The sequence below is a fragment of the Orycteropus afer genome, unplaced genomic scaffold, assembly GCF_000298275.1.
Source record: "Orycteropus afer afer isolate SDZICR_OR568_19922 unplaced genomic scaffold, OryAfe1.0 scaffold00014, whole genome shotgun sequence".
NCBI lineage: Eukaryota > Metazoa > Chordata > Mammalia > Tubulidentata > Orycteropodidae > Orycteropus > Orycteropus afer.
In genome coordinates, this window is record NW_006921601.1 from 1,306,262 (window position 1) to 1,317,791 (window position 11,530).

Sequence of the window (11,530 nt, forward strand, 5' to 3'; positions counted from 1 at the left end):
ATATCCTTTCCTGTATAAACCTTTCCTTAACTTTTTATAATAATGAACTCAAACAATATTTGTCCTTCTATGATTAACTTATTTCACTCAGCACAATGTCCTCTAAATTCATCCACATTATGAGGTGATTCACAGATTCTTCATTATTCTTCAATGTTGCATATTATTCCACTGTGTGTATGTACCATAGTTCAGTTGTCCCTTCATCTGTTGATGGGTACTTAGGTTGTTTCCATCTCTTTGCTATTGTGAATCATGCTGCAATGAACATCATATGGGTGTGCATTTATCTGTTCATGTCCCAAATCTCACCTCCTTAAGGTATTTTCTTAGCAGTGCAAGGATTGGATCAAATGGTAATTCTATTTCCAACTTCTTAAGGAAGTGCTATACAGTTTTCCACACTGGTTGTACCATTTTATCATTCCACCAGCAATGTATGAGAGTTTTAATCTCTCCACATCTTCCCCAGTATTTGTTGTTTCTGTCTTGTTGAATTTTGCTATTATTTCTAGAATGAGGTGATCTCTAATTGTTGTTTTGATTCCATCTATCTAATGGCTAATGAGAGATCTTTTGTGGTGTACTGGTTAATGTATTTGGCTGCTAACTAAAAGGTCAGTGGTTGGAATCCACCAGCCACTCAATGCAAAAAGAGGCAGTTTGCTTCCACAAAGATTTACGGCCTAATAGGGTGCACTATGAGTCAGAATTCACTTAATGGCAGTCAGTTTCTTTTTGATTTGGTTTTAATGGCTAATGATCATGAGCATTTATTCATGTGTTTGTTGGCTGTCTGAATATCTTCTTTGGCAAAGTGTATGCTCATGCCCTTTGTTCATTTTTTAATTTGAGTGTCTTTTTGATGTTGAAGTATTGAAGTTTTCAATAAATTTTAGAGATAAGTCCCTTGTCAGATATGTCATAACCAAATATTTTTTTCTGATGCATGAGTTCTCCTTTTATTCTTTCGGAGAAGTCTTTTGCAGTACGTAACAATTTGATTTTTAAAAGGTCCAAATCATCTAGTTTATCTTCTGCTGTTTGTGCATTCTGTGCAATGTTTGTTAGCTATCCTTCCTGAATAAAATTCTCAACACTTGTTCCCTAATCTGCTTGGTCCTGACCCCATAGATTACAGGATTGAGGGCTGGTGGAACAACTATGTATAAATTGGCCAAAAAGATATGGATATATAGAGGGACATTGTGCCCAAAACGATGTGTCAAAAAAGAGAAAAATGCTGGCACAAAAAAGGCTAAGATAACTCCAATGTGAGAACCACAAGTATTGAGAGCTTTGAGTCGGGCTTCCCAGGAAGGCAGATGGAAAACAGCATGAAGAATCCTGACATAGGAAAAAATAATAAGGAACACATCCAATAGTAAAACAGACATATCCCCAAGGCCAAATATTATGTTGACTTTGATGCTGGCACAAGCCAGACGGGCAATGCCCATGTGTTCACAGTAGGTATGAGGGATAATATGGTGCCCACAGAAGGGCAACTTCAGGAGGAGAAACACGAGTGGAGCAACCATACAAATGCTCCGCAGGGTAGCAATCCCTGCAATGACGCTGATGATTTTGCTGGTGAGGATCATGGTGTATCGAAGAGGTTTGCAAATGGCAATGTAGCGGTCAAAGGCCATGGCCACAAGTACAATGCTCTCCATGGCAGTGAAGAAGTGAATGAAGAACAACTGGGAAAGGCAGCCTCCAAAAGATATATCCCTGAGGTTAAACCAGAAGATGCCCAGCATTTTGGGGATGGTAGCTGTGGACAGGCCCATGTCAATGGAGTCCAGCATGGCCAGGAAGTAGTACATGGGCTCATGGAAAGTGTGCTCAGTCTGGATCACAAACAGGACAGCAGCATTCCCCAGGAGTGCAACAAGATACAAAAATAAAAAAGGGAATCCAATCCAGATGTGCACATCTTCTAGCCCAGGGATGCCCAGCAGGAGAAATGAAGAAGGATGGAACTGGGTATCATTAGGAATGGACATTCTTCCTGCCACTCTTAGCTCCTATGTATATTAGAGTTAGATGTTGAGTTCTCGTTAATGGTTCTTTCTCCACTTCCTTCTTTGTCCAGATTCCTGATAAAATGCAAAATAAATATTGCAATATTCCTTTTCTCCCATTCAATATCATACAAACTTTTCTGCTATCTCTGTCTGAGCACTAGAGGGCTCCGGGGATAGAGACATCCTTACTATTCCCCATATCATTTCTACCCATAAATGGTTGAACAGGAAAAGAGTGGTAAGGAATAAAGAATAAAACAGATGAGAATAATAAAAGTCTTTGTTCTTTGCATCTGGTAATGTTACACACATTGCATTTAATTTATATGAAGAATAAATTTAGACCAACTCATTCTCTTGTGGGGCTAGTTGAGGACCTTTAAAATATATATGCTTGAGTGTGTATATGTTCTTCTATCAGATTCTGAAAGCAGATATCACAAATCCACTTATGTTTACTCATGTACCTAAAATACTAAACACATACAAATTCTCAGATAAAATGTTTGTTAAGTGAATGAGTAATAGGGGAAAAGGCAGAACAATTCATGCCCCAGATGATTAGCAACAGAATTTCCATCTTAACTAGGTTTTTAAAAAAGCCATCTACATCTGAAATATTTTGGATATTTTAAATAGGACTTTTAGTTAGGATGAAAGTTGCATTTATGAAACACTTTAAATTAAAATAGTATTGTTTTCATAATTCATCAAATCCACAAACTTCCACTTCATTAAAAAAAGCTGTGTTTGTAATGCCAATTGGGGATACCTGAAAAGTTTCCAATTTCCTGCACTATATCCTGTTTAAATTCTGTCTAAACTAACCCTGCTTATGTAAGGAAAAGGAATATCATTTGAGATTCTCTTGAGATTACTATCCAACAAAGCAGATCTCTATGCCAGATCTTTGGTTTTTCTGGTTATCCTTCCCTTGATACTAAATAAATGTTCATTTATTAAGTGATTTTGTTATATAGTAAGTAGCTTGAATGTCAAATGTTGAATATATTTACCGTGAGTTAATATCTTGAGGCAATAGACATACTATTCATTACTGGGTAGCTATACTTGGGATGAAATAATTTTACAAAGCATGTAGAAATGATCAGCTCTGGAGATGGATGCAAGTTGGGGTAGTTCATACTTGAGTGGCACCCAGTGGAGATGGAGACCTAGAAAAGGCATTATGTACTCCTTTAACTCAGGAAAGGATCAGCCTCCAGCAAAGAATGTGGTACATCTGTGCCCTATGAAGAGTGGCAGAAATGAGAAAAAAATCTGGGACAGTATATAAAAAAAAACTGAAGCTGTATAATAACTTGGGTTGCTGAGACAGGGAACAAAATAGGTGATGAAATATTTAGTCCTCTTTTCAGTTCTGCACAAGAAAACTGTCAGATATCAATGAATCAATAAGAGAGGTGGAGCAGTACCATTCACAGTTTATTTTAGCAAATATGTATTGACTTCCTGCTATATACTAGACCCTGCATTGAGGAATTTAGACAGAAATTTGAATAAGACTTTGCTCATCCTCTCACAATGTAATGAGGGAGATATAAGTGAAACTATGAAATTTGAATAAAATATTGTGTTATGCTAGAAAAATACAGGAAAAATAGTTGTGGGTATGAGTTAAGACAAAAACAAAAAGCTTCAGGAAGGAGGTAAAATGAATCAAAGGCTCAACTATATTTTTCTAGACAAAGAAGCATGGAAAGTTTCTTCAAGGTAAATGGAAAAGCATGTATGAATTGAGAATGGGAAGCAAAATTATCAGGGGTCCTACTTTGTGGGGTGAGTTCATTGTTTTGCCATCCAAGACCTGGACTCATTGGCCCTCTATACAACCTTCTCCACATAATAGTGATTAACCAGTAGCTGGGTCACTCCCAACACCTTCTTAGAATATGAAGTCAAAGAAGTATTACTATTGTTTTTTCCAAAGCTCTAAAGCTGGGAACCCCATCCTATTCTCCCTAAAGGTTTTCTAAAAGGGGTCCCCAGAATTGGTGTCCTTCTGAACATCAAAATAGCTATATTTACAACTTGATCAATAATGTGCAAAGCAGGCAATCAATTATCAATTCCACAAGTACATACACATCTATTCTGTCAATAAATATTCATAGATCTTTCAATATTTACCAGATACTGTGAGACCAGGCTCTTCTCTTTGAGACAACAAGTTCCAATGTCCTGAAAAAAAATTATATCAAATAGTCCTATCATATTCCACATACTCTATAATATTCCACAGCATCCCATCACACACACCTACCTATGGGTATAAACACCATCTTATGTTCTGTAACTGACAAAGATAAGGAGAAGAGATTCTCAACCAAAGAAAATTTTGCCTCCAGGAAACATTTTACAATGACTAAATAAATTGTTGGTTGTCAAAACTGGGAGGAAGTGCTACTGAAATCTACTGGGCACAGGCCAGGGATGTAGTTAAACATCCTACAATTCATAGTGCAGCCATTAAGGACAAAGAATTTTCTGGCCTAAAAATGTCAGCAGTGCCATGCTGAGGCATTTCCTGGTCTCATGACATAAGTGAATATGAAACTACCTGAACTATCTACACATTATCTCATTTCTCAGCTGCCTTCTCACGTTGGTCGTGGCTTCTATTAAAAACAACAATAACAAACAAACAAACAAAAAACCCTCTAACAGCCTTCATGGGAGCTCTGGTGGCGTAGTGCCTAAGGCATTTGACTGCTAACCAGAAGGCTGACAGTTCAAACCCACAAGCAGCTCCTCAGAAGGATGGTGGTCAATCTACTTCCATAGTGATACTTTCTCGGAAACCCAAGGAGGGGTGGCTATGAGTCAAGTCAGACTCAACCGCAGTGGGTTGGGTTTAATAGCCTTCATGACCATGTGCATTTACTCACAAATTCCTTTGTTTAACAACATAATTACTGATTTCATGTACTAAGCCAGACAATGTGCTAGGTACAGAGAAAACATAGTCCTTGAACTCTTAATGGTCACATTTATTCCCTAGTGTATAAAGTAAGAAACAACAGCTGGACAGATACAGAGTTTTCTTCTGCATTTTACCTCTGGCTTCATGTCGGGGCTATGGATACAAAGAAATATATGTATATGTGGGAACTTGTGTATAACCATGGTAGTTTATGCGTATAAAATCCCCGATGCCCAAATCTTGCCTGTGTGTTCTTTCGTCCTTTTCATTCCTCCCAACTCTCTACTATACACCTTCTCTCTTTCCTAGCTTAGCATGAACTCATTCTCCATCTCTCAAGCTATTTCCCACAGCTCAAAACAAAATAACACAGCTTTACCTTGATTTCCAAATGTCTCTGAGAGGCTGGACTTTGAAAACATCATCTGACATCTCTCTGAGATCACATTTCCTAAGCAAGGAATAGGCATTTATACTGGTGCCGCAGTCCTGCACCCACTAGGATGGGGACTGTAGTCTCCTTGGATTTCTGACAGAGAGCGAGTGATATTCACTGGAGAGTTCTCATAAGAAACTTCCCTCTATACACTGGAACTAAGGGGCAAGAAGCATCTACTCCTTCTAAAGAGAGTCTGTACATTTTCTGCTTTCCAAATTAAAAGCCCTGGTTGACACCTAGGCTGTTAAGGTAATTCTCTGCCATCTTCTTCAATGGATTATTCTATCAGTCTTTCCTTGTTCTTTTTTCCTGCATCATCTCCATCATGGATTGTTGTCATTGCTTTGTGCTGTCAAGTTGGTTCCAAATCATAGTGATGCGTCTTCCACCACCCTCACAATCATTGCTGTGTTTGAGCCCATTGTGCAGCACTGTGTTAATGCATCTTGTTGAGAACTTTCTTCTTTTTTTTTTTTTTTTTTTGCTGACTCTCTAGGCATGATATCCTTCTCCAGGAACTGGTTCCCTTAATAACACGTCCAAAGATGAAGTCTTGCCATGTTTGCTTCTAAGGAGCATTCCAGCTGTACTTCTTCCAAGTCAGATTTATTCATTGTTCTGGCAGTCCACACTATATTCAGTATTCTTCACCAAAACCATATTTCAAAGGCATCACTTTTTTTTGGTTTTTTGTTTTATTTATTTTCTAGCTTTTGCAGCATATGAGGCAACTGAAAATATCATGGCTTGGGTCAGGCACACCTTAGTCTTCAAAGTAAAATCTTTGCTTTTCAACACTGTAAAGACATCTTTCAAAGAAGATTTACCCCCACGCAATACGTCTTGATTTCTTGTTCTGGCTTTTGATCTATGTACAGATTCCACATGGTCACAAAAAAAGTGTTTTGGAATTACCATTCTTTGCAATATTTTCCATAACTTGTAATGAACCACATAATTGGATGCCTTTGCATACTCAATAAAACAGGTAAACATCTTTCTGATATTCTCTGCTTTCAGTCAAGATACATCTGATATCAGCAATGATATCCCAAGTTCTACATCCTCTTCTGAATCCAGCTTGAATTTCCAGCTTGAATTCCCCATCGATGTACTGCTGCAAACCTTTTTGAATTAACTGTTTTCGGCAAAATTTTATTTCCATGTCATATTAATGATATTGTTTGATAATTTCCTCATTCTGTTGGTTCTTCTTTCTTGGAAGGGTGATGAATATGGATCTCTTCCAGTCAGTCAGCCAGGTAGCTGTCTTTCAGATTTCTTAGTGTGGACAAAGGAACACTTCTGTTTCAACTGGTATTCCATTAGTTTCTGGAGCCTTATTTTCTGCCAATGCTTCTGTGCAACTTCGACTTCTTCCTTCAATACCTTTGGTTCTTTATCAAATGTTACCTCCTGAAATGGTTAAATGGCAACCAATTCTCTTTGGTACAGTGACTTTGCATATTCCTTCCATCTTCTTTTGATGCTTCCTGAAATTGCATGATAGAATTTTGCATGATTAATGACTTACTCATTGCAAAAACCTTCTCTCAACAACATAAATGGTGACTATACATGTTGTTGTTGTTGTTAGGTGTTGTTGAGTTGGCTCCAACTCATAATGACCCTATGTGCAACAGAACCAAACATTAGTCAGTCCTGCGCCATCCTCACAATCCTTGCTTTACCTGAGCCCATCATTGCAGCCACTGTGTCAATCCAGCTCATTGAGACTCTTCCCCTTTGTCACTGAGCCTATACTTTACCAAGCATGATATACTTCTCCAGGGAATGGTGCCTTCTGATAACATGACCAAAGCAGATGGGATGAAGTCTGGCCATTTTTGCTTCCAAGGAACATTCAGGTTGCACTTCTTCCAGGACAGATTTGTTCATTCTTCCAGCAGCCCATAGTACTTTTAGCATTATTTCCCAACACTACAACTCAAAAGCATCGACTCTTCTTCAGTCTTCTTTATTCATTGTCCAACTTTCACATGGATATGAGGCAATTAAAAATATCATGGCTTGGTCGGTGCAACCCAGTCTTTGCAGAGACATCTTTGCTCCTCAACACTTTAAAGAGATCTTTTGCAGCACATTTGTCCTGTGCAATATGACATCTGATTTGATTGCTGCTTCCATTGGTATTGATTGTGGATCTAAGTAATATGAAATCTTTGACAACCTCAATCTTTTCTCCATTCATCATGATGCTGCTTATTGGTCCACTTGTGAAGATTTTCATTTTCTTTATGTTGAAATGTAATCTATACAGCAGACTGTAGTCTTTAATCTTCAACAGTAAGTGGTTCAAGTTATCTTCACTTTCAACAAGCAAGGTTGTGTTGTCTGCATACCACAGGTTGTTAATAAGTCTTCCTGCAATCCTGGTGCCATACTCTTCTTCACGTAGTCCAGCTTCTCGAATTATTTGGGCAGCATACAGATTGAATAAGTGTGGTGAAAGGATACAACCCTGACACACTCTCTTCCTGAGTTTAAACCATGCAGTATCCCCTTGTTCTGTTCCAACAACAGCATCCTGGTCTATGTACAGGTTCCTTAATGAGCACATTAAGTGTTCTGGACTTCCATTCTTCTCAACTTTATCCATAATTTGTTATGATCCACACAGTCAAATGCTTTTGCAGTCAATACAACACAAGTAAGCATCTTTCTAGTATTCTTTGCTTTCAGCCAAGATCCATCTGATATCAGCAATGGTATCCATCTGTGGTAGTTAAGGTGGTATCAACTTGGCTGGTGATTTTGAGTGGCTGGGGAGCTGTAGTTATTTATTCCCCATGATGAGATTGGTAATCAACTCCATGGTGGAATCTACTGGAGTAGCTGAGTAGCTACCTTAGAGATGTGCTCTGCTTCCAGTATATAAGAAGTTTTGAGAAAAATATCTGTGGCTTTTTGGCACACTTGGACCCTACAAGTAGCCAAGTCTTCATTCAGCAGCCTGCCATGTTTCCTGACAATCTTGAGACTTGAACTAGTGGCCTGTCATGTTGTTTGATAATCTTGGGACTGTGTCTTTTTACTTCTTGTCTTTGGATTTGTCAGCTTCAACAGCCAACAGGTGCTTGAGCTAAGAGACATCTCCAGCTTCAGCTAGCTGGGAATAAGAGGCAGAGCTGAAGCTCAAAGTCTAGGGGTTTTCACTCAGCTCCTAGACCTGGCACTTTGAACTCAGACAACTAACCTCCTAAACTGTAAGAGAGTACATCCTTGTTTTTTAAAACTATCCTCCCATTTATGGTATTTTCTGTTACAGCAGCAGTAGAGGTAGCCAAAACACTCTCATTCCATGTCCTCTTCTGAATGCAGCTTGCATTTCTGGAAGTTCCCTGTTAATATACTGCTGCAACCATTCTTGAATTATCTTTTGCAAAATTTTACTTGCATATAATATTAATATTATTTTATAATTTCCACATTTTGTTGTGTCACCTTTTTTTGAAATGAGTACAAATACCATATCTCTTCCAGTCAGTTGGCCAAGTGGTTGTCTTCCAAATTTCTTGTTATAGTTGAGGAAGTACCTTCAGCGTAGCATCCACTTGTTGAAACCTCTCAATAGGTATTCTGTCAATTCCTGGAACCTTGTTTTTCACAAATTCCTTCAGTGCAGCTTCAAGTTCTTCCTTTAGTGCCATTGGTTCTCGATCACATGCCATCTCCTGAAATAGATGAACATTGACCAATTCTTTTTTTGTACAGTGGCTCTGTGTATTCCTACCATCTTCTTTTGATGCTTCCCATATCATTCAATATTTTGCCCACAGAAACTTTCAGCTTGAAAAATGCCAAACATGGTTTTCCTTTTTGGTTTTCTAACTCCAGGTTTTTGCACATTTCATTATATTAATTGACTTTGTATTCTTAAGCTTCTCTTTGAAATCTTCTTTTCAGGTCTTTCATCTTGTCATTTCTTTCATTTGCTTTAGCTGCTCTCAATTCAAGAGCAAGTTTCAGAATCTCTTCTGGCATCCATTTTGGTCTTTTCTTCCTTTCCTGTCTTTTTAATGATCTTTGTATTTATTCATGTATGATGCTGTTGACCAAGACAGACTCAGAAGAAGGAAGGGGCCATCCACTTTTCAAAGAATTGGCCAATGAAAACCTTATGAATAGCAGTGAAACACTGGCTGATATATCCCTGGAAAACTTTATGAATAGCCCTGAAACATTGTCCAATATAGTGCCAGAAGATAAGTCCCTCAGGTTGGAGGCACTCAAAATATGACTAGGGAAGAGCTACCTCCTCAAAGTAGAGTTGACCTTAATGATGTGGACAGAGTAAAGCTGTGGGACTCCCATTTGCTGATAGGGCATGACTCAAAATGGTACGACTGTACATGTGGACCTCACCAAATGGAATACACATTAATCAAATCAACTATATCTGTGGAAATAGATTATGGAAAAGCTTAATTCATTAGGAAGAACAAGGCTAGGGTCCAACTGTGAAACAGACTATCAATTGCTCATACACAAATTCAAGTTGAAATTGAAGAAAATTAAAACAAGTTCATAAGAGCCAAAATATGACCTTGAATTTGTCCTATCTAAATTCAGAGACCATCTCAAGAATAGATTCAGTGCATTGAATACTAATAACTGAAGAGCAGGCAAGTTGTGGGGTGACATCAAAGACATACATGCATGAAGAAAGCAAAAGTTCATTAAAAAGACAGGAAAGAAGGAAAAGGAACAAAATGGATTTCAGAAGAGACACTGAAACTTGCTCTTGAATGTAGAATAGCTAAAGTGAAAGTAAGAAATGATGAAGTGAAAGAGCTGAACAGAAGTTTGCAAGGGTAGCTTGAGAAGACAAAGTAAAGTACTATAATGAAATATGCAAATAGATAGAATTATAACACGTAAAAGAACAAACAGGAACTCTGGCAGCATAGTGTTTAAGGCAATTGACTGCTAACCAGATGGCTGACAGTTCAAACCCACCAGTCACTCCGTAGTGATACCACCTCGGAAAACCAAGGAGGGGTCGCTGTAAGTTGGGTCCAACTTGAGGGCACATAACAACAAACAACAAAAGAACAAACATGCTAGGCATTCTCCAGCTGAAAAATTGAAGAAAAATTTGAGTTGCAATATTGAAGGATTGTATGGGCAAAATTTTGAATTGTAGCTTAAATCTTGATATACCTATAATCATTTTTCCTTACTCCTTAGGAACTATTTAGGTGAAAGACTTACACAGGGATATAGAGGCCAATCTCTTGAAGTTAAGGAAGCTCACTAAAGTGAGCATAGCTTTATATTTAGCATTTTCCTTCCACATATTTAATGATTGCAGGTGCAGGGAAATAAGAGCCATGGGTAACACTGAAGAGGTTTTGTCAAATTATCAGTGCTAGATGAAACAAAAAAAAATCATTTGGGAGCTTTTGCAGCCAGGACTTAAAGATCCAAGATACCAGAGTGAAAAGAAGTGCAAAGAAGTGAGCACAAATATCTATAAAACTCTTCTCCTGTACCCATTTCCTGATTCTTAATCTGCATAGGGCAAGTGGAGAAAGCACATGAAAAGCAGAGCATAAATGCGGATGTATTAAGGTGCTGACAAGAAAAAATTAGTGTTGAGGACATACCAAGGATGATGGAGCATAGTAAAAACCCCTGAGAAGTTACATTAACATTAGATTTCTCATTAGAAACCACGTAGGCCAGAAGGGAGTAGGATTACCGTTTAAAAGTGCTGGAATTAAAAAAATTTTTAAAAAATCAACTCAGAATTCTATATCCAACAAAACTATCTTTCAAAAGTCAAGGATAAATGACTTTCAAATAAACAAAGGCTGAGGAAGTTCTTTCCTTATAAATATATTCCTATAAGAAATACTAAAGTGAGTGAAATGAGAGGATAAAATGAAAACACTGATCAGTAACTTAAAGCCATATGAAGAAAAAGTAGCCATATAGATAAATATAAAAACCAGTATTAATATTTTATTTTGTTTTCTATCTTTTCTTTTTTATTTCCTATGTAATTTGAGGGAGCTCTGGTGGCATAGTGCCTAAGGCATTTGACTGAACCAGAAGGCTAGAGGTTCAAACCCACCAGCCGCTCCTCGGAAG

General features: G+C 37.9%; 1 protein-coding gene across 1 annotated transcript; it reads right to left on the reverse strand.

Moving 5' to 3' along the window:
- Nucleotides 1-1,067: 1,067 nt before the first annotated feature.
- LOC103210393 (olfactory receptor 52E8) lies at nt 1,068-2,021 on the reverse strand. The gene has a single exon (XM_007956319.2). It carries the CDS (start codon nt 2,007-2,009, stop codon nt 1,068-1,070), a length of 942 nt encoding a protein of 313 aa, XP_007954510.1. The 5' UTR covers nt 2,010-2,021.
- Nucleotides 2,022-11,530: the final 9,509 nt, after the last annotated feature.